Consider the following 22,433-nt stretch of genomic DNA (forward strand, 5'->3'; position numbering starts at 1 on the left):
TCCTAAGGACAAATCTTCACTGTTCTCATTTGATTCAAGCTATGAATTTATGACAATCATTTTCACGCGTGACATAATATGATTATGTTAAAAAAATTATTCAATTAGAATTCACATTGTAAGTTTTATTAATTAAAATTTATAAAAATGATTGTTTTCTCTTTAATATTATAAACATTAATTACTTTTACACCCACCACCTCTTCAAAATCAGTTCTTGGGAGATGCTATGCCGCAGCGTGGCAGCAGTAGGAAAATAAGCAAATTTACAAGGAGATGGGAAAACATCTACGCAAAATTAACACAGAGAGAAATTCCTGACAAATAATTTAAAAACAATGGTTAATAAATAAACTATACAAAATTATTAAAAATTAATATAATTTTATTATTTCTTTTATGTATCTTTAATGTAATGAAACGTTTTTATCATTAATTTCTTAGTTATATGTTTAATAATATACTAGTCTTGGGAAAAACAGCATGGTTGTGAAGTTTTCAAGTTATCTGCATACAAACCGCTATCTCTTTCTTTCTTAATGTCCCCAGGCGTCACCTTCTGTCAATGGCCTGACAAAGACAAAATCCATCGCCTACATTTCTTCCTATTTTTCTCTTGTTTTCTTCTACTGTTGCCGCCTTTGTTTCCAGATGCAGTTCACATAGGGTAACATGTGGTTTGGCTCAACCTCTTATTAATTTATACATCTTTAGTTATTATTTTTATTTCCTTTTCCTATATATTTTATAGGCTTCTCGTGAAGAGAACAAGGTGAAATATGGGGAGAGTGAAGCTTCAGATCAAAAAGATTGAGAACACAACAAATAGGCAAGTCACTTTCTCAAAGAGGAGGAATGGACTAATCAAGAAAGCTTACGAACTTTCTGTTCTCTGTGATGTTGATGTGGCTCTCATCATGTTTTCCCCATCAGGGAGAGCCAGTCTCTTCTCTGGCAATAGAAGGTTCGAATTAATTATTCCCATGTATGCATTTGTGTGTGCTTCTTTATTATTATTATTATCCATTAGGATGTAATTAATGTGAAGCGAAAGGATGTGTAAGAAAAAAAAAATAATCTGTGTTTACTGTTGATTTTAAATCAGATAAGTATAAAAAATATATTTAATTTAAATCAAACGTATATATGCTTTCATTTTTTCATTTTGCATGTTTTTGTTTACTTTATTGATAATTCGTTTATCGATTTTATATATTTTATTTCAAAAGTTTTGTTTTCCATTGAAAAATCAAAATGACTCGTTCTTTTTTTGTTTTTTAATATATGTTTTGAAGTATTGAGGAAATTCTAGAACGATATGTTAATCTTCCGGAGACTGAACACGGAAGGTAAGGGTTTCTTGTCACATTTATAATGATTGATACTAATTAATTTTATCGTAATGTTGTCACCTTTGATTCATCGGCCATATGGACTTAATGTAAACTCTTGTTACCATGCAACTCTGAAGGATGCACAATCAAGAGGTAATCAAATCTTACATCACATAAGGTTTTGAACTGAACATCAGTATTAGAAGATTGTCGGGAATATTATTCTGAAATTTCAATTTTTTCATTCTCTGTAGCACGTTAAAAAGTTGCTCACTAGGTTGAAAATTGAAGCTGATCAAATATGCAAAGCCCCACGGTATTTTCAATAGATCTAGTTTGGTTTTTTGTTATTTACTGGGGTTTGAATCATAGTCTTTTATTAATGATTACATTTGATCGTGTTGTTATGCAGCCCAATGACTCCAGATTCTCAACTTGAGGTATTTGTTATAGCAAGCATTGTATATCACCCTGTGATCTGTTTCCAACTTCAATTGATGTTATATGTGTGTATAACTGATTATTCTATGCGAATTCTTCAGGAGATTCAAAGAGAAATATCTATTTGCAAGTCTCAATTGGAAGAGATGGAGAAGAGACTAAGGTTCCTTTGACTTCATTTATCGTTGCTAACAATTTATCATCAATCCAGACCAAAAAACAAATTATAATTTAATTATGGGTGAAGGAATATAGCATGTTTACCGTCACATTATTTTTTAGGATATTTGAAGGTGATCCTTCTGAGATCACAACGTTGTGCGAGGCTGAATATCGTGAACATGTTCTTCGGGAAACACTAACACAAGTGCAACTACAAAAAGTAAGTTTCATTGATTAATTAATTACCGTTAACAGCAGCCACACAATAAATTTACTACTGCTACTGTTTTTATGTACAATGTACTTAAATAAGTTAATCATTTATATGAATTGTGAAATGTCTCTAAATTAGAAAGCAACTTACAATTTTGTCTTGAACAGTGTGTTTTGGAAGAAGATAACAGTTATCGTGCCTCTCAATCTCCACAGGTATATAAAGATTAAGCTTACTTAAGAGTGAATTTTGGGATGTATAACCTTTTTAATTTATTTGATTAACATAAATTTATTTAAATAAAAAAAATTTCTTAAAAAGACTTTTTTTTTTGGGGGAAAGTAGTAAAAAAACTTATTTATTAGTCTATAATGCTTTTTAAAATTTTACTTCGTTTAAATTTTTCAGTTTATAAGTCTCTAGCCCCCTCTCACACACGCCACAAATATTATTTTGTATAATATAATATCATTTTGTATAATAAAAGTATTTAAAAATAAGAATAAATAAAATTATTTTGGTGATTTTGAAGATAATTAATTATTTAAGATAAATAAATATAAAAAGTGATAATTATTAAGTTATAATTAAGTAATTAAATAATTTTCTTTATGTTAATTTACACTTATCAATTTTTAAAAATTTATTTATTTAAAATATTTTAATTTCACCAATTAATTTATTAATTTTAGCTAATTTATTAATGAATTTTGATAAATACACCTTATATTAACATTCTGTAATCACCCCGTTCTATATATATTCTGAAAAAAATAACTGACAAGGAGTTTATAAATTAATATTTAATTTTTTCACTTGATAATTTTTTTTTTTAAAATGACGTAATCGACAATTTGATGAAGCCTTTTTCTTAGGATATTTGATTAAGCCTCGGTTGTTTTAATTTGGCGCAAAAGAATATTAATTTTTATACTTATATATATATCATTAAAATTAATTTGGTCACATCTTTAAAATTTGTTCAACAATTCAAAATTGATTCTATTCATTTATAAAACAAATAAACCCTAAAGTGCTTCTTTGTATATGTAAGATCGAAACTTAATTTTAAAAGACAAACACGATTACAATGGAATTTTATCAAAAAAAACAAAAAATCCTATGAGCAAAGGCATTTTTGACAACAGAGTCTATTAACAGAAGTATCTAGCTAAGGAATTATAATGATCATAGAAATGTGTGCCGAACACGTCTATAATGATTCTATTCCCCTAAAAATATAGGACACGTTTTTCAAGAAAGGTATTCTTTATTACCATGCACGAGAGACTATTAGAAACAAGGTTACAACTAATAATATATATGATCATTTTGTTAAATTTAGAACTATGTATATAACATATGTTTATTGCAGCTAATCTTTGATTCCAACTTGCAACTATTATTTAAATATCATTAGGTACATGTTCCAAAAACTGTAAATGAAAATGGATTTGTTACCAGTACCTCAAAGAATCCAGTAGATTGGTTTTCACAGGGAGATCCACGTCCTCAGATTTTGAACTTTGCTAATGCTTACGACTCTGCTCCTGTAAGGTACTCTTTATTGCCATTGCTCCATTTGTCAATTCCTACAAAATTTGCATCAAATTGTTCATCTCTCTCTTTCTTTCTGCACTCAGAGATCAACAATCAAACAATAATGCTGTTGTTGATATGTTAGCGCCAAATTCGACCCTTCTGCACTCTTGGGAGCACCTTCGTCCTTTAGGTACTTACTACAATATAATTTTATTAAAAGTAACTTGTTGGGTTGGTTTAGAAAAAAGTAACTAGTTGTGTAATAATTTGATTTGGATAGAGCTGCCCAACTGTATATATATATTAATTGAAGATAAACTTAATTAGTGAAAATTTACTTTTTGCTTCACAAACTTGTCGCGTTTATTGATGCTTAATTATCAACAAATATAGATTTGGAGCCATTGCTTTGTATTATTGATGTTTAAACTATTGGCAGGGAGTGGATCTTTATCTATTGCAGAGACAACTCAGACAAGGGAAGGAGAACAACTAGAACAGTATTTTTCTCAATTTATCCCATAAAATGTTTTAATACCCAATCACCACCAACATTATAAGAAGTCTCTACATATATTTTTTACTGGAAAATATAAACTCAGATAAAAATGGGAAAACATGAATATGTACATTTCCTCAGCTAGCAGCTGAAATAAAATATTTTCTATGTCATTGTTTTTTCGCTTTCATGTGTATGACTTGTAGCCATTTATTAAGTTGTACTCCGTAGCTTGATGAATCTGAGCGCAAAACAAAAATGTTGTTTCCTACGAAGAAGTTTTGATGAAATTAGATGTCTTGCATGACGTGTGTTCCTTCTTGTTTATGCATTTGTATCTCTAATCAATTTTATTTTCACTGTATGTGTTTGTAATTAAGGATGAAAATAAATTTAATTGTTCATTAAAAACATGAGTTGAATAAGAATAACATAATATAGGAATGAGAGATGATCTAATCTTAATTATTTTATAGTTAATGCACATGTGAAACAACAAAATAAGTTATAATCCATCAACACTAAATATTAAGTTTAAATACTTATATTGCATAATAATTTTTTATAAAATATAAAATTAATCATTTCAGTCATTAAATCATGTAATATTATTTTCATAATCATACATATCAAATTTTATATAATTTAAATATACATAAGTATGTTATTTAAAAGTTGATATTTATTTATATGTTAAAAATATTATAAATTAAACTAAAATAATGCTACAAAGTACTTATTAATTTTATTTTTATATAAAAACTTATTAAATAATGTAGCTATTCAAGTTTGAAATTTAATATCATAAAATTTGACTTGCTATGTTATTCTATTTTATTTATTTTTAATTTGGAGTTTTTACAAGATAAAAATTTAGGCTAAAAAAATGAGATACATCCGGCTTTATTAATTAAATAAATATAGAAATAAGATAAAATAAGAAAAGCAATTAAACCGAACCCTCTGTTTATTACGTCTTTTTTAAAGATCTATTTAAAAGAGTTGGATTTCTAATTATCTAAAGAATGCTTAAATTAGATGAATGTATATATATAGTACAGTAATAATAGTATCATTATATAGGCCTATGTTATTATTATTAATAATAAATTTGATCTAAATTTTGAAGATTATATGCTTGTTATATTTAAAGACAGCCCATTAATCTACCTCGATATATTAAAACTAAAACTCAATTCTTAAAATAATACTTTTTAAAATAATTTTATTACCTTACATGACTTATTTTGCATTATTTATTTATTTTGCTAATTTTTATTCTTTTTAGGCATTATTTTTACTTTATTTAGATTTAAATTTTGAATCTTAATATATTATATAACTATATTACAAAATATATATTTAAAAAAAAAGTAAGAACACATAATCTAATTAATTATCTTATCAATTATCGTAATATTTGCACATTCTATTAAATTTTTTTATAACTATCATATTTCAAAAATTTATTTTTTAAAATTGCTAAAAAGCCCAAAAGCATTGCCATATTAGTTAATATTTGTTCATGCTAAGAATATATTGGTCTTCTCAAAACTCCTTGCAAGTGTCATTGACTTTTCTTTGTCTGACGTGGGAAGTGTACCTGCAAAAGGCACTTCAATGATAAAGTCAGGTGTCAGTTTAGGCAATAAATATTATTGAATATTGAGAAATCAACTCTTTACTTGTATCTCTTACTTTCCTTTTATAAGCAGTATTATGAACTAATAGGCTTTATGAGTCAGTCCTGTCTTTAGCCTTCCAATTAAGTGAATAATGACCTGATTATTTACCCTAATCAGTTCAATTATCCTTTAATTCATTCTTAATCTGACCAGAGGGAGGTGCTCGTCTTATTTAAACCAAAGGGGTATTCAAATTCCTTCTTTTATCATTGAGACCTAGTGGTATCTTATCTAGTACACTAGCCCGACTTAAGGGCTTGTTAAGTCCTGCTGACCCTTTTTGTTTGTGTCATGATTCTCTTCATTTAGGTGAAAATGATATGGTTTGACCGATAATGTATTAAGTTTTAAAATATGTTGGTGCTTCAGTTGAGTAGGCCGAAGAGGTATTCAGATTCCTTCTTCTATAGATGAGATCAAGTGGTGTCGTTTTAAAATATGCTAATATCTTAAGGGTCTTAGGGTTTCAGCAAATTAGGGTTTTATCGTGGTTCGTGCTTTTGAAATGAAAGGTTGGTCGCTCGTATCCGTTAATCTGAAAAAGATCTGACGATTGGAGAGCGGTGCGACTCTTCATTTGCCCAAACTTTATGTTTTATAAATATGTAGTGGTCCAGGTATCATATACGTTTTCTTGCTCTAAACCGAAGGGTAAGTTGTGCTTATATTGTTGGAAGCTTTTCCTTTCTTCTTTTTGAGAATTTCTTGAAGGTACGCTTTGTTTTATTTTATCCTTACTTTCTTTTCTTATCCTTCTTATGGCCTATTCCATCGAGTGGGAGGATTCGTTGTCGGATCTAGCAAGACTGACTACTTCTCTTGAGGTTGGGAATCTCAATGAGATTGAAAAGTTTGAAAAAGTTTCTTTGCGGCTGAATGATATTGTAAATGAGCTGGATATGATTGCTAGGAAACTTAAAGATAGGGAGTAACCTGATAAACCAATTGAGAGCTGGTCCATAAAGTGAGGTGAAAAAGATTTGGCATAATAATGCATCATTATCTGTGTACAAGCCGATTTGAGTTGTAAAAATATTCAAATGCTCCTCGGAGTCAAAGGTTCCGTCATACTTTTCCAATGTTAGGTCCCTCCAATTTTTTGGTAACTTAACTTCCAAGATAAGCTGAATGAAAGGGCTCTGGTTTGATGTTTTGTGTCGTTCAATGGAAGTAGTTCTTGTTTAAAAGGAAGTTTTCGACTTTTCTTGCAAGGCCAAAGATTCTCTTTACTCTTGAACAAAAGGGGTAGTCTGAGAAGGAATATAAGTTATGATTTCATTTCTTAAATTAGCATTTTTCTTCCTTAAAACTAATAACTCTAGAATGTCTTTTTCCCTCAATCTTTGCATTTCTATCATTTCAACCCTCAACTGTCTTACTATCGAAAAGAAGTTTTCATTTCCTCCTCCTTCAGGTATGGGTGTAGTATCTTCCTATTGATGAGAGGTTCTCCATTACTGGCTCTGTCCTTCATGTTGACTCCTTGTTAGCACCATAGTTAATCAAAGTTGAGGCAAATCATGGCCTACAGTGGGTACTAAAATGTTTCTGCTAAGAATACACTGATCTTCTCAAATTTCCTCTTCTGTGAGATAAGATGGCATTCTTACAAGTATCACTGGCTTTTCTCTGTTTGATGTGAGAGATGTACCTACAAAAAATACTCTAATGATAAAGTCAAATGTCGGTTTAAATAGTAAATACTATTATTCAAAAATTAAAATCTTTACTTGTATCTTACTTTCCTTTTATAAATAGTTTTATGAACTAATAGACTTTGTAAATCAGCCTTGTCTTTAACCTTCTAATTAAGTGAATAATGACCCAATTATTTACCTTAATCAATTCAATTATCTTTTAATTCATTTTTAATCTGACTAAAAGGATGCTCGTTTTATTTAAGCCAAAAAAGTATTCAAATTCTTTTTTGTATCATTGAAACTGAATAGTATTTTATCAAGTACAATATTTAAATATTAACTAAAGTGAAACTTACATATTACACCACACTTTAAAGCGAATGGTAGTACAATATCAATACCTAACTAAACAAAATCTGTTGTCTAAGAGACCACATCATTAGGCAATGAAGTTGATTGCCTTTCACCATGTAACTTCCAAAATTGAAATTTTCATGCGTCTGGTGCAAAAGGGAGCAAGTCCCATCACCCATTGAACCACTTCAAAAAATTTACAAGTTCCATCCAACTGCATCACTATTGCTCAAAGAGATAAAAAGGTACATGTCGAGGCGCAGGCAGGTTCGTTACGTGTTTAAACTGTCACAGTATAAAGAATTAAAGTCATTCAATTTGCCATAATGGAAGCAAGTGAAATGCAAGTGAAAATAATCAACCTTGTGTTGCTTGTATTTCTCCCTTGTAGCTTGGAAAGACCCACCCCTCCTTGCCATGTACAAGTCATGCAAGATGAGAACACACTCTTTTAAGTCAACTGATTTATACCCAGAGCATTCACACAGAGCTGATGTCTGTCACACAAACACATTCATAAATGTCTTTTACCCTTAATTTGGCAACTTCTTTTACATAAAAAGTTATTATCAATACCATCAAATACATACCCAAGGTTGAAGTTCAGGCCAAATGATAAATCTAGCAAGAAATATTACAGATGCAGCCACCAAAGAAGGCAAGAACCTCAAACAATAATAGTCCAACAAACTTAGCTCGGCAAGATAGTAACTCATAAACTCAAACTGCAAATTTGGAGCCTGAAAAAAAAAAACTATAACAATTAGTAAACTTAACAAAAGCCTGTGAAATAGCCAACACCATATGGAATGAAAAATCAAAATCACCTTTTTATTCTCACAAGCAATCCCAGTAAACCTCCTGTGTACACATAATTATTCCCCTGTCATTCCAATTGAATTTATATGTTTCATATTTGCAATTTGCAACAACAGGGTAATCACCTTAAAAATGTCTTAACAGTGGGGTTGCCCAGTTCAAAATTTAGGGACTTGAGTATGTCAGCTTCCATACTTACCACCTATATTGTAAATAATAACCATGAGAACCAAATTGAAGGGACATTAACAAAATAGAACGAAATAAAATTCAACACGGCTATTACTGAGAACAATTTACTTACCTCTGCTTTGTTATATGAGTTATCAGTGATGAAACAGAACTCTTCCACGTGGGGTGGATTAATTTCTTCATATTTCCTGCACATTTTAAAATATAAATAAAACAATGATGCTTATGGCCGTTAGAGTAAACGGCATTTGCAAAATTATAAAGTAGTGTCTGAAGCATACGATGCAATAAGCATGGAGGAAACACCCAGCAACTGAAGCTTTGGTTTACTCACTGGATTAACCGATAAAAACCGATCAATATACGAAACCGCAAGATGAAGGGTATCCGAAAGAAGCTTGTACTCTTCCGCAACCTCTACTAACCAATCCACCAATATTCCTCTCATGTTAGTAGTAACCTCTGTCTGAACTCTCTCAATGTAGTCAAACACTGTTCTTCGCATCTCCATCTAAAAAATAAATATCAAAATCAACGAAAATTATACATATATAAAGGTTGTTTTATCCAACAACATTGCTGAAATAATAATAATAATAATAATAAAAAGGTACCTCCAACTTGCGAAGATATTTATAGATCTCGGAAACAACAAGGCCATTGATGTTTGATTTTGAATCAACAACATTGTCAACAGTTTTGTTCAAATTCTTGTTAGTGGTGGGTGCTTTATTGAGGGGTTTAGGTTGAGGAACAATGAGATTGGGCAAATTGGAAAGTTCACCCAAAACAACTCTTTGTTTTTTGAGGGGTTGAGTTTGGGATTGGTTGGCCCTTCTCTTTGGAACTCCAGTCTCCATTGGCTTCACTCAGCGCAAAGAAGGAAACAATATTTGATTTTGGAAGGAGTCATTTTAAGATTTATAAGAAAGTGGGAACATCAAGAGGGCCATTCCCTCTATTTTAATTTTAATCATTTGACAAAATGATAGTGGTTTGAATGGCGCTGTGAAAATTTTTGGATTTTTTAAAAATAAAATAGAAAATATCAAAATTTAAATATGTATTTTTTTAAATTTGAAATAAATATAATTTTTATGCATAAAGTACACAAAAGGACTTATAATTTGCATATCCTTAACTTATACTTTAGCATTGGCGCGTTGAAAATTGAGTACACTGGTATATCATGTTAAATGGTGCAATTGATGTGCAAGTTGTTTTCTGTTTATATGATTTATATATTAACAAATATTTTTTTAATTTTATAGAAAAGTAAAACCTTGATATTATTTTGATTTAAAAAAAATAAAAATTTTTGGATCTCTTTAAAAATTTAAAATAAATTATATTTTTATTTTAAAATTTCATATATATATATATAATATGATATTTTTACATCAAATTTTAGCTTTATTTATATTTTGAAATGTTCTAAAATATTTGTTTGATAAAATTAATTAAAAACTTATAACTTATAATAAATTAAGATTATAATTTTTTAAGTTAAACTATAAATAAATAAAATATTATATTATATTTATATTTATATATTTTTTACTTTCAATCCATCAAACAAACAGTTTAATCCGATTAAAAATGTTTTTTATTTTTTAAAGCATAAAATATAAATAAAACTAATCCACATGTACCTATTATGTGATATCATGGATTGTATTAATATTTAATTTAAATCTTGATCCATTATATAAAATATTTGTCGATTTCAACATGATATAAAAGATAAATAAAAGAATTAAATAATTTGGGCTTACTACTAGAGAAGCAATAAAATACATTTGACTAATTTTGATTGGAAGGCATGGCGCAAAAGAAACCCGCCATCCCCGCCATATGAAAATAACTCCGAAGTTTTAACTCAAAACCAAACACATCCAAATTTTGAACTAATCCCAAAACCTCAAAATTTCAAGACACGGCTCCTTAGTAGCGGCATACGAAAACAATTTTGGTTTTGACAATGTTTTGAAAAACCGCTCTTTGTCTTCTCCACCCATTCTATATAACTCTCTCTCACTTACTCACCCCACCATTCTTCTTTGCTTTCTCCCTCTCTTCCAATCAACAACACACTAAGGAGATGGAGACTCGTGCTGCAAAGAGGAAGGCAAACGCTGCAAATGTAGTTGTAGTCCACAATCAACACTTAAAAAAGAAGCGGATCGTGTTGGGAGAACTTCCCAATATACCCAATCTTATACATCCCGCAACCTTGAACAAACACAAAGAGAAACTTCAATGTCAGAAGAATCCCAATATCAAGAAACAAGCTCTCTTAAAGAAGACCCTTTCTTCTCCTGATGCCAACTTTGATGACCCCCAGATTGGTGAACCTTATATATCTGATATCTATAAGTATCTTCGTACAATGGAGGTAATGCTTATTCTTTAATGTAAACTAAGTTTTCATTAACGTTGTTCGAGTGTTTAATCTTTAAGTTGCTTCTTTCTCAGATGCAGAGAAAGAGAAGGCCAAGGACTGATTATATCGAGAAAGTTCAGAGGGAAGTTACAGCAAACATGAGAGGGATATTGGTGGATTGGTTAGTGGAGGTTGCTGAAGAGTACAAGCTTCTCTCTGATACCCTTCATCTCTCAGTTTCATACATTGATAGGTTTCTATCAGTTAATCCTGTGACCAAATCTAGGCTCCAATTGCTGGGTGTTTCCTCCATGCTTATTGCTTCGTAAGGCTTCAGAAACTACTTTTATTTTTCAGACAATTGGGCTCTTGACATGATTATGCATCTTAATTTAATTTTTGTTTTTGTTAATATGCAGTAAGTATGAGGAAATTACCCCTCCCCGTGTGGAAGAGTTCTGCAGCATCACTGATCACACTTATGACAAGGCAGAGGTAAATGTGCTATTCTTTTCTTTTGAATGGTACGGAGTTATGATTTTGTTTGTTATTTCAGGGTTCTTTCTCCCTTCCTCATATTGGTTATTGGTGATAATGTAGGTTGTGAAGATGGAAGCTGACATACTCAAGTCCCTTAATTTTGAATTGGGCAGCCCTACTGTGAACACCTTTTTAAGGTAGGAACTTTTTGCAAATGTGAATGATTAGGGTACTATTGAAATGGAATTAATTGGATTAATTGAGTGTAATTGCTGTTTCAGGAGGTTTGCTGGTGTTGCTTCTAAGGACCAAAAAGTAAGTTGAACTGTTTTTCACATTCTTTGCTGTTATCTCAATAGCTTTAACTGTGTTGTTTACTAATTATTTTTGTTTTTATTTTCAGAATTCAAATTTGCAGATTGAATTTCTGGGCAGCTATATAGCTGAGCTAAGTTTGTTGGATTACAACTGTATAAGATTCTTGCCTTCTATTGTGGCTGCCTCGGTTATATTTCTTGCAAGATTCATTATCTGGCCTGATGTGCATCCTTGGGTAAATATTTGTTATTTTGGGTAGTGATATATATGTTTTCTTTATCTTTAAGAAGAATATGTTAGTAACTGTGTTTTTCAAGGCACTAAAAAAAAGTTGAAAACCTTTTGCAGACTTCATCCCTGTGTGAATGCTCGGGTTTCAAACCAGCTGAGTTGAAAGAATGTGTTCTCATATTGCATGAATTGTATTTGTTAAGAAAGGCAACATCCTTCCAAGCTGTTCGGGAGAAATACAAGCAGCATAAGGTGGTTGTTTTCACCTTTCTTTTGATTTATATACATTTCAATTCTAATTACGGCAAATATAGTGAGTTTAAATCTTTTGACTGGAACAGTTCAAATGCGTGGCAAACCTACCTTCCTCTCCATATGTACCAAATCATTACTTTGAAGATCAGTGATGGAGTGGGAATTCTATGATAAATGAATCTCATAGTTGAGCAAAATCACCACTTTTGGAAGTGTTATGCTGTAATGGAAGTTGATATCTTCTACCAAAAAGTATTTTGTTTTAAACACAGCAGTGAAGTTAATTACAAGGTTAAACCGCATTTCGCAATGAACTTTCTGGATAGGTACATGCTACTGAATCTTATATATTTGGTTACTTTATTTTAGATTATGGGTTTGGGATGTAGAATGATTTTCATGTCTGGGTTTTCTTCAAAATGGTGCAACTGTGTTCCTTTAACTCATTTTTAACTGATATCTTTATGCCTTTGAACTGCAGGGATCTCAAGTTACATGCCTAATTACTGTTGCTGAATGCCAGCTGCTTCTTTAATGATAATTTGGTTGTACTACTTATAATCAAGTTGTAATACTGCTTAGTTTCTTGAGATCACATCGATCATAAAGTAATGTATATTTTGACTGGGGGTATTAAATGGAAATACAAATGTCTTTCATTGCTGGTGTATGAAGGCTATATTACATGATCAATTTTCACGATCTAGTGGGTAAGGTTTGGTAAATTGTGAGGGTAAAAATTTGTCAGTGGAGATACCTGAAAAAATGGGTTATAAAAATATTTATTATTTTAGTATATAAAACCTGTCAAATTTAAAGATAGTCAATATATTAAATTTATTATTTTAAATTTTTATTTTAATTTAATAAAACTTTCATCAATATACTAAAAATTCACTAATTTACAAAAACAAATACTTTCCTCACATCTAGAAGTGACAAAACAGGTTATTCAATTTGATTCATGCTTCGGACTTCATCAAGTTGGACGGACGAACATGACGCCGTTACTGATTCCCGATGTACTCGTTGATCAACTCCCCACTCTTCACTTCCCATCTCGTCGGTTTCAAACATTAAAGCCGATACACGCTGGAATAAACTAGATTGGTGGTCGATGTACATTTGGATTGAATAAATTTTAAAAGAATTAAATTCAAAATAATAATTTTTAAAGAAAGATTGTATTTAAGAACACTTAAAAAAAAATGGAACTGTTTAAATAGCATAAGAAAATTACGTTTGAAGCATAAATACATATTCTTCAAAACTTCATTAATTTTTAAAAGTTAATTATATTAATTACAAAATTATTTTAAAAGCCTACAAAATCACCCATAGGTTACTTCAGGGCCGGCCTTAAAATGGTTCCTACATATTTGAGTAACCGAACACCCAGGTAGAAGAGGATATGTTAGAAGCAGGAAAAAGTTGAAAAGAAAAGTAGGAAAATGTTGCAAATGGCCCTGTACAAAATTTGTAACTGTTTGTGGCACCGAGGAAATAAATATTAGCAGTAAGCACCCCTGTAATTTACATTCGGAAATCCAAAACACAGACTATATTGTTTGAAAAACAGGCAGCAACTTTATCACCGTCTTTGCTCCAATTAACTTCAAATATCCCACCATTTCCCGCGTATGTTTTCACAATCTTGCCCTCCTTCACCGACCATATATGCATGTATCTATCCATGGAGCCACTTGCCAGATACTCGCCATTAGGGCTGAATGCAACGGAATATACAGGATCCCTAAGTGTTGCAACATAAACCAGTGTTAAAATGCTAAAAATATAGGAAATTGCTAGCTTTGTCTTAGGATACTGGTTGGACCATTCATCTCTTATCCAATCAATTGCAGTTTGTTGCCGTTAGAATCTAGATATTCTGTTACCTTTTCAGTTATTATTGGTTGTTGATTACCCACTAACTCAATTGTATGTGTAGTTCTCTTTGTACTGAGATCATATTCAATTTTTCTCAATGAATCACATATTCCTTTTGATTTTTATAAGTACGGAGAACCACACTATTAAAACCCAGTTATTATAATTAGAAAGTCCAAGACCTTATAAATCTCACACTAGAATCTCATACTTCTAATTTGAGACCCAAGTTTTATATCTTGCAATTAGATCCTAACAATTTTTCTCTCTAGCTTTATAGCATATCATATATTAGCATGGACAAAAATGAATTGATCCATTCATACATATAATAAGCATGTATTTGTGGGGGTGTGTGGGTATGTATTTTGCTCATAAAGTACGTTGATTTAGTTTCAGCACCTGTGGCCATTTAAGCTGTAGAGTACACTCCCTAGTTCCACATCCCATAGCTTTATTGTGGAGTCGAATGAGGCACTGCTTAAAAATAACAATAAGAAGCATTAGGGGGATACAAAACACAATTTTTTTAAAAAAAAAATTCAAATCTCTTTAACATTGATTAATTTAAGGGTTTTGTTAATGTGTGCCTTTAGGGAAATGGTTAGAAAACATAACATTTATTATGTATCGAAAGTACTCACGGAAAAAAGGTATTGAATGCATCTTAGATTTTTAAGATATTAAATGTTTGTACTTTTCATTGAATAGTATATATTTTTTATTTCTCAACCTCTACCCCAAGGACACAAGTAAACAAAACCATTGGTTTAAAATAAAAGGATTTCACGAGGAGCCGCTTTCATATCTTCTATTGCCAATTTTCATGAGTAGAAGCATTATTTACCTTGCTAGTACTAACTGCTGGTTGGGACTGTTGGTACCTGGACCTGTAGGGCTCCATCGGATAGTATATATCTCCTAAAGGATCATTGCTTTATTAGAAAGAGAATAAAGGGAAACGGCAAGGAAAATGCGCACACAGCAAAATATATCCAAACCTTGACATGTTCCTTTAAATCATGTAAATGCTTGTCCTGCTTTAAACTCCATATCTGCATCACAATTTTATGAGCAGTCAATTGGATACTCAAATACTTCAAAGCATAACGACACTCAGGTTTACGTTTCCAGAAACAGTTTCCTGTCCATGTTTCTTGTCCAAAAAAGCCCAGAAAAGGTCATATTTCCCAGAAATGCTTCTTGTATAGAAGTATAAAAGACTAAATTTAATAAATAATTTTTTTCAACAATTACACCCCCATTTTATTTTCTGCAAAGCCCTTATCTATACTATCTATCCATTATACCATTATAATAAATTCTCTTAAAATGAAAATGCAAATCTATACACTCCACTGATGCACTCTATTGATATGACAACAAAAGTGAACCAAATTGCTAATTTTCTGTTAATTACTTTTGCAGTGTGATCATCTGAGCAGGAAGCCAGTAAAGAACCTGTTGGATCCCATTTAATGGCATTAACTTCATCCTGAAATGATAACATTTCAAAACATCAAGCAAAGAATAAAACCGTAATTGAATATCCTCATAGCAGATAGTAAATGAGTATGTTAGTCTATTCTGTCATGGAAAATCACTGTATCGTTTCCAATTAAAAGTTAGCATATTAATAAAAAAAATCATCAGCAGCACCATTGATTAGGAAGAGATACCTGATGCCCTGAGAAAGTTTTGATTGGTCTATTCTCCCCAATTTTACAAACATATATCATTTTATCGGTGGAGCATGTTGCAAATGAAACATTGTTTCGCCAATCAACATCAAGAGTTGGTCCTGAAACAATTTGGGAATAATTATGATTACAAGGACAGCCATCAGAAAAACAAAAGACTTTTCACCAGAAGACAGATACAAAAAACAAACTTACCAGAGTGAAATTCAAATTGTTGTTTCCATTCCCCAGTCTTTATGTTCCATACAACAGCAGTTTTGTCTACACTTCCACTAAGAAGATAATCCCCTTTCTTGTTCCACTTTAGAGAAAAGATTGGACCTTTGTGCTTGTTTAGTGTACTATTCAACTCGCCTAAAGAACCTCAAAGCAACACTTCAGTTAACATCAAAGAATACAAGGTCCAGAGTCACAAATAACGCACATCTCATGCCAAGAAATGCATATTTGTAAAATAAATTATGTAAGAGCACACCATCTCTACTCCATATTCTTGCTTGGCCATCATAAGAACCAGTTGCCAATAGAGTTCCGTCACCCTGCATAATAAAAAGCATAGTGGAAGATATCAGCTGGGGAATAAGATAGGAACACAAGAGGAAGACTAGAGTTAATTATACAAAGAAGCATGGCAAGTATGCAACCACAACAATGCTACAAAGACTTACATTCCAGTCAAGTGTTGTGACATCCTTGCTTTCTTCATTGGTGCTTTCTTTTAAGTGCTGCAGCACTACAACATTTACTGATTCATTTTGCACACTAGAGCTACAATGTCCATCAGCAATTTTCCAAATTCGAGCTGTTGAATCTCCAGATCTGGAATGGTTAAAAATAAAAACATATTGCCAAATCTTTAACTTGAAATTGATCAATAGAAAAAAAAAAAAAGTATAACAGTCAATACTGTTTACTAGTTATTGATCCTGCACAAGTAGCATGAAAGACTGTACGCCAAATTACACCATCATACTCTCTGTTTTTTAAGCAGATCTAAGTCAGAGTGTACATAAATATGAAGTGCAGACATCTTAATTTATGCTAGGAAAAAAGAAAGAAATATAATTTAAATTCAACACTAGATATAAGAAAGCAAAATTCAAGAATTTGATAATTTCATTCAATTTGAAGGACAAACCGGTGCTAAAAACTTAAAAATCATGAAAATGCTTGTCAAAACCTGGCTATTCATCCAATTGTCCATTAATATAAGTATTTCCTTAGACTTATAAACAGTTAGAAATTAAATTTTAAATTCTTGGATGGGTAGACAATATTTCTCGAAGTATCCCTGCTTGGAAGGTTATTGTATGGAACTAATAGAAAATATGATTCTAGATATGGAAACAACCAACAATTAATGAATAGAAGAACAAAGTTGGGGCAGTAAAATGAACAGAACGAAAAAACAAATCTACTATCAAAGTTCAAAATAGACTGGGTTGACTTTCCCATTTCTGGTGTTTTCTTTACAAAGTTGCTTGTACTCACCCAGACGCAAGAAGTGGACCTGATGGATTCCATGCACAAGCAAAAACCTACCAGGAATGAAAGAACTTTACAACAAGCCGTACAATAGAAGTAAACCAATGGGGAAGATAATAAACAGTTTACAGATAAGTTCAAACCTCTGATTTATGGCCTTCCAAAATTTTTACATCAGCACATGGAGTTTCATTAGGCAATGACATGGAGCTCTGTGAGATTTCCATTGGTTCAGGCCCTATACCATAAAATTTATACTTTTTTCCTTGTCTGATATGCTATTGATAAAGATTGATAGCTGATAAATAAAAGGGTAAATAAAACTAATCCATTAATCTTTACCTCCATGCGCTCTATTTTCCAGATTTTCAACAATAATCTTATCTTCATGATTCTCTGTATGGTTTTGATCGGTGTGTTGTGCTTCTTTATATTCACCCTTCACTTGCTCTGTCTCTTTCTCTAACCGTATTTTTTCCATTCTTTGTTCATTTTCCTTTTCTTTCCTCTCTTTCTCTGTATCCTGAACACGTTCCCTTCCGTCGTCCTGACTCAATTCATTCATTATTATATTTGATTCGAATTTATGCTGACGTAGGTTTTCCTTTTTGGCTTTTACTATATTGTGTAGTTCATATGGGTCCTTTGTGATAAGATCCAGCGGCTGTAGAAATGATAAATCTTCATCCATGTCAGCATCACTCTGTAGACCTAACGCAAGCACCAGTCAGCTTAAGGTCCGCAAGCATGCATTATGTGCATGTTAGTAACAACTATATGAATAACATACAACCAAAAATTAAAATGCTTACACCACTCAAGTTTGCTTCCAGCTCAAGATATTGAATTCCTTTCTGTATGAAAGTAACAAGAGCACCCGGTGGAACCACATTAACATCAATTCTGCTGTTCTCGATTCCTGCTTCATACCCGAATGCAAAAGCAGAATGAGTAAAACCTGAAACGAGGTAGCCATCAAAAGTTATGAGAGAAAATTGAATATCAGAAGGAAGAAAAAAAAAAAAAAAACCAGCACAGAGCGCAATGCCAAAGTTACACTACAAAAGGTGGTTTTCTGCTCTTTAAACTTATTACAAGCAATACGTATGTCTCCAAATAACTTGGAAATTTATTATTCTCCCCCTTTTTATACCCTTTCCTTTTGTATACAAAATTAAAAATCACATTACAGGAAAAATTATACGATATGTAATTATGTGAGCATGACCATCACTTTAGACGACACTATACGACATGATTTCTCTAAACTATTAATTACCTCGATATCGCATACAATATCAAATATGCAAAGTTCCTAAACCATGGTTATGATGAAGAAAAAAGCAGAGAAAGAGAGAATTTAATTAGGACAAGGAGGAACCTGATTCGTGAAGGTAACGGAAGACTAAGTAGTTCAATTCAGAAGAAGAGATTGAGATCATTGTGATGATGGATCAGTGGTTTGTGGCAATAAGTAATAACTTGAGTTGCTGAACTATGAACTGCAAGACATAAGACAGGTGCTGAGGTAGTGGGTTTGGCAGTGGCGCTCGGGTCGGAATCAGGTACAGCCCGAATCTCAACATCACTAATTAATGTTTCGTTCATTTTACATCAATCTCATGTTTTCTTCTTGGGCTTTAGTTCTTACTAATAAGGTTCAGCCCACACTTGTGAATATTTCAGGGATTCTTTTGTCAACCTTTTTCTGTCTTTTACACCATAATTTTAATTAATTGATCTTTTAGTTTTGCTTTAAATTTTAAATTTCATTTGAAACTTCACTCTTTATCTCTATTATCATTTTTTCGTTACTCTAAGTTTGATTGCTCCTTTATTATTAGCTTATTTAAATGTATTTTACATATTATTACTCTTTAGATATTTTTATTATTTTAAATATATTATAAAAATAATTTTAACATAAAGAATGAAATCTTTGTCAACATCCATTAGCTTATCAATGTTACTTCTCTTTCTAAATAAGTTTATTGAATTAAGATTTTATATTTATAGAAATTAATTTTTAAAACTATTAACAAGTTCAAACAATAAGTTTCTAAATTAGCATTCTACACATTCAAAAATTAATTTATGAAATTATTAATTATTTCTAAAAATGAAATTTTAAAATTATGATTTTACACTTCCATGTGTTAATTTTTAAAATTAATTTTCAGAATTGTTAACTTTTTTTATAATTTTCAAAATTCAGTTTTTACACTTCCAGAAAGAATGTCAAAATTGTTAACCATACCAAAAATAAGTTTTCAAAATTTGGATTATACCATTTTAAAAAATGAATTTACAGAATTATTGACTATTTTCAAACATAAACTTTAGAAATTAAGATTCAAACAATTTTAAAAATAAATTTTCACATTTAAACTTTTATACTTTCGAAAAATAATTTCTAAAATTATTAACTATTTTTAAAATAAAATTTTCAAAATTAATAATTTACATAATTATATAAAAAAAGAAAAAATTTACAAATTTTTTAATAGGAGTGTAAAAAAAATCCTAAAAGCAACCCCCAATATTTCTCATTTTGTCCACATCTAAGTCGCTTGAAAATGAAAAAAGTTATGACCAATAAACAAAGAAAATAAAGAAAGAAAATGACAAAAGAAAATTACTCTTGTATTGTACTTTTCAATATTCCGTATATTATATTATTTAAGATTATTTATTTATTTTTCTTCACTTTTAAACTTAATCGACACAATAATAAAAAACAAAAAACAAATTTGGACGAGTTTTTTAAAGATTTTATAAATTATGTTCAATACATTTTTTAAATCATTTGCAAAAAATTATTATTAATCTCAACAACTATTTAAAAGATAAATATTTGAATTTGTCTGAAAAACAAAAACCCACGTGCCTATGCTTAAATGTTATGAATTTAATCAAAGAGTTTTTATTAACTAGTATTTAGGATTATTTGTTAAAGAATTAAAAATTTATTAAAATTATGCTCTGAACTTTAAAAAACATATTAATAATATTTTAAGATAAAAAGTTTACTTTGAATTTTTTTACTGGTTTTCAATATCCTTAAATATATTAAAAATGTAAACTTTATTATATTATAGTTCTATTATAGATAATAACTAGTTTAAAATTGAATTTATCATATTTTCAATTAATTAATAATAATAATTTTTTATTTAGGTGTTTATTATTTTTCTTAAAAAAAGTGAATATCGTGTCCTTTCCTTTTCCTTCCGTGGCCCCAAAAAATCCCAAAAATCTCGCCATTACACATTATACTACGCTGACAGGCCCTTCCTCAAATCGCTGTTTTTGCGAAGCAAACTCCTATCCCTTCCAAAATGTCCGACCCGGAAATCGCACCCGCCGCCGCATCGGAGCAAGACTCCGCTCCAACGCAGCAGCACAACCAAGACCAACCACCGGCCACCGCCAAACTCCCCCCCGCCGGCATCTCCTTCAGCATTTGGCCGCCCACTCAACGCACCCGCGACGCCGTCATCAACCGCTTAATCGAAACCCTATCCACTCCCTCCGTCCTCTCCAAGCGCTACGGTACAATGCCCCCCGACGAGGCCTCTGCCGCTGCGCGCCAGATCGAGGATGAGGCCTTCTCCGCCGCCGGTGGTTCCGCCGCTTCCGACAACGACGGCATCGAGATCCTCCAGGTATATTCCAAGGAGATCAGCAAACGGATGCTTGACACCGTTAAGGCCAGAGCTACCACAGGTTCCAACGCCGTCGATAACGGCGTTGATCAGAACCCTACCTCCGATGTTACTCCTTCCTCCGCCGCAGAGAGCGCCCCTGCTGCCGCCGAATCCGAAACCTGATCCTTGGGATTATAGTATGTTAGGGTTCCCTTGTTGAGGGTTTATATTCTAATATTTTATAGTATGATGATCTATCTGTAGAACTTTGTTTATTTCTTGTGCCACCAATGTTGAGTATAAATTATTCCCCTGAACATCTTTAGTTGTTTTATTGTTTACCTCTATGTGCTTCGCTTAGTGGTGAATTTCCTTGGCTTTATGCGATTCCTTTGCTTCTATGTTATCTCTTGCTAAATTTTGTGGAAATCCGAGACATTATTTTGGCTTGTCCAAACTCTTAAAATTTGTTTCTATTACAACTTTCCAGCATCGTTTGTGTATATGTCATGACTAAAATGAGTTATTATTATTATTATTATTTTATAATTTCGTACGCATGCTATGGTGTTGCTTTTGCTGAATTTTATAAGAAAGCTTCTCTGACTTGCGGGTTGCTACGCCCGCAAGTCATTGAACTATTTGTTGATGATTGAACCTGGTTACTTAGTTGTTGCTGCGTTCTCCTCTTTAGTGCAATTGAGTTTGATGTGTTTACATGCTGTCTTCTCTATTTGAAGTCAAGTAGTGTTCTAGAATTAGATAAACAATCAGAGAATGTAGACAAGTAAATATACTGTATCCCGTGAATGGTAAGTAATCTATTTCTTATGTTTTCTTTATTAAAAAATAAGTTTTTGGAAAGTTGGAGTTACCATTGCACCAAGTTCTATATTCGCAGGTAACGGATTACATGAAAATGTGGTTTAGGAAAGTTGGAGTTACGACTGGACCAAGCTCTATATTATTGTGTAACGGATTGCATGAAAACGTGTGATGTCAACCAAGGATTTAAACTGAAATATGATATTAATGGAAAAAGATAATGACTTGGTTTGGAGATGGGAGGAATCAACCTCCTTGGATGTCTGAAAAGATCTCAGAATCCAATGTAATCCTAGAAATGAAGGGTGTGCCCTTCAGCCCGTCTTTAGGAACAGTTAAG

The 22,433-nt window shown here is 31.6% G+C and overlaps 5 protein-coding genes across 8 annotated transcripts; 3 read left to right on the forward strand and 2 right to left on the reverse strand.

Moving 5' to 3' along the window:
* The first annotated feature begins 779 nt into the window (after positions 1 to 779).
* Positions 780 to 4,218, forward strand: LOC113866268 (agamous-like MADS-box protein AGL104). Its single transcript, XM_027501147.1, has 10 exons — positions 780 to 964; positions 1,296 to 1,349; positions 1,472 to 1,487; positions 1,589 to 1,650; positions 1,747 to 1,774; positions 1,877 to 1,938; positions 2,058 to 2,157; positions 3,572 to 3,708; positions 3,795 to 3,883; positions 4,133 to 4,218. The coding sequence occupies exons 1-10, from the start codon at positions 780 to 782 to the stop codon at positions 4,216 to 4,218; spliced, it is 819 nt and encodes a 272-aa protein (XP_027356948.1).
* Positions 4,219 to 8,093: 3,875 nt separating this feature from the next.
* LOC113866269 (putative cyclin-A3-1) lies at positions 8,094 to 9,742 on the reverse strand. Its single transcript, XM_027501148.1, has 8 exons — positions 9,497 to 9,742; positions 9,164 to 9,393; positions 8,995 to 9,070; positions 8,816 to 8,892; positions 8,699 to 8,732; positions 8,462 to 8,611; positions 8,234 to 8,368; positions 8,094 to 8,156 (listed from the first exon to the last, which is right to left on the reverse strand). The coding sequence occupies exons 1-8, from the start codon at positions 9,740 to 9,742 to the stop codon at positions 8,094 to 8,096; spliced, it is 1,011 nt and encodes a 336-aa protein (XP_027356949.1).
* Positions 9,743 to 10,947: 1,205 nt separating this feature from the next.
* On the forward strand, positions 10,948 to 13,092 carry LOC113865637 (putative cyclin-A3-1). The gene is made up of 9 exons (XM_027500332.1): positions 10,948 to 11,277; positions 11,358 to 11,590; positions 11,685 to 11,760; positions 11,866 to 11,942; positions 12,027 to 12,060; positions 12,149 to 12,298; positions 12,412 to 12,546; positions 12,636 to 12,875; positions 13,031 to 13,092. Exons 1-8 carry the CDS (start codon positions 10,984 to 10,986, stop codon positions 12,699 to 12,701), a joined length of 1,065 nt encoding a protein of 354 aa, XP_027356133.1. The 5' UTR covers positions 10,948 to 10,983; the 3' UTR covers positions 12,702 to 12,875; positions 13,031 to 13,092.
* A 908-nt stretch (positions 13,093 to 14,000) lies between these two features.
* LOC113865418 (WD40 repeat-containing protein HOS15-like) lies at positions 14,001 to 19,075 on the reverse strand. Of its 4 annotated transcripts, none has more exons than XM_027499939.1 (14): positions 19,003 to 19,075; positions 18,436 to 18,579; positions 17,964 to 18,332; positions 17,765 to 17,859; positions 17,628 to 17,674; positions 16,805 to 16,955; positions 16,612 to 16,675; positions 16,332 to 16,490; positions 16,116 to 16,237; positions 15,857 to 15,931; positions 15,438 to 15,491; positions 15,284 to 15,357; positions 14,839 to 14,913; positions 14,001 to 14,302 (listed from the first exon to the last, which is right to left on the reverse strand). In XM_027499939.1, exons 1-14 carry the CDS (start codon positions 19,061 to 19,063, stop codon positions 14,083 to 14,085), a joined length of 1,710 nt encoding a protein of 569 aa, XP_027355740.1. In that variant the 5' UTR covers positions 19,064 to 19,075; the 3' UTR covers positions 14,001 to 14,082. The 4 variants fall into 4 exon arrangements, with proteins under 4 accessions (XP_027355740.1, XP_027355742.1, XP_027355743.1 ...); XM_027499941.1 differs by having other exon boundaries at positions 17,964 to 18,324; positions 18,434 to 18,579; XM_027499942.1 differs by lacking the exon at positions 19,003 to 19,075 and having other exon boundaries at positions 18,434 to 18,560.
* A 1,793-nt stretch (positions 19,076 to 20,868) lies between these two features.
* On the forward strand, positions 20,869 to 21,709 carry LOC113865673 (MFP1 attachment factor 1-like). Its single transcript, XM_027500382.1, has one exon. It carries the CDS (start codon positions 20,960 to 20,962, stop codon positions 21,449 to 21,451), a length of 492 nt encoding a protein of 163 aa, XP_027356183.1. The 5' UTR covers positions 20,869 to 20,959; the 3' UTR covers positions 21,452 to 21,709.
* The last annotated feature ends 724 nt before the right edge of the window (positions 21,710 to 22,433 follow it).

This window comes from Abrus precatorius, unplaced genomic scaffold, assembly GCF_003935025.1.
Source record: "Abrus precatorius isolate BTA unplaced genomic scaffold, Abrus_2018 Scaffold4, whole genome shotgun sequence".
In the NCBI taxonomy this organism is placed as follows: domain Eukaryota; kingdom Viridiplantae; phylum Streptophyta; class Magnoliopsida; order Fabales; family Fabaceae; genus Abrus; species Abrus precatorius.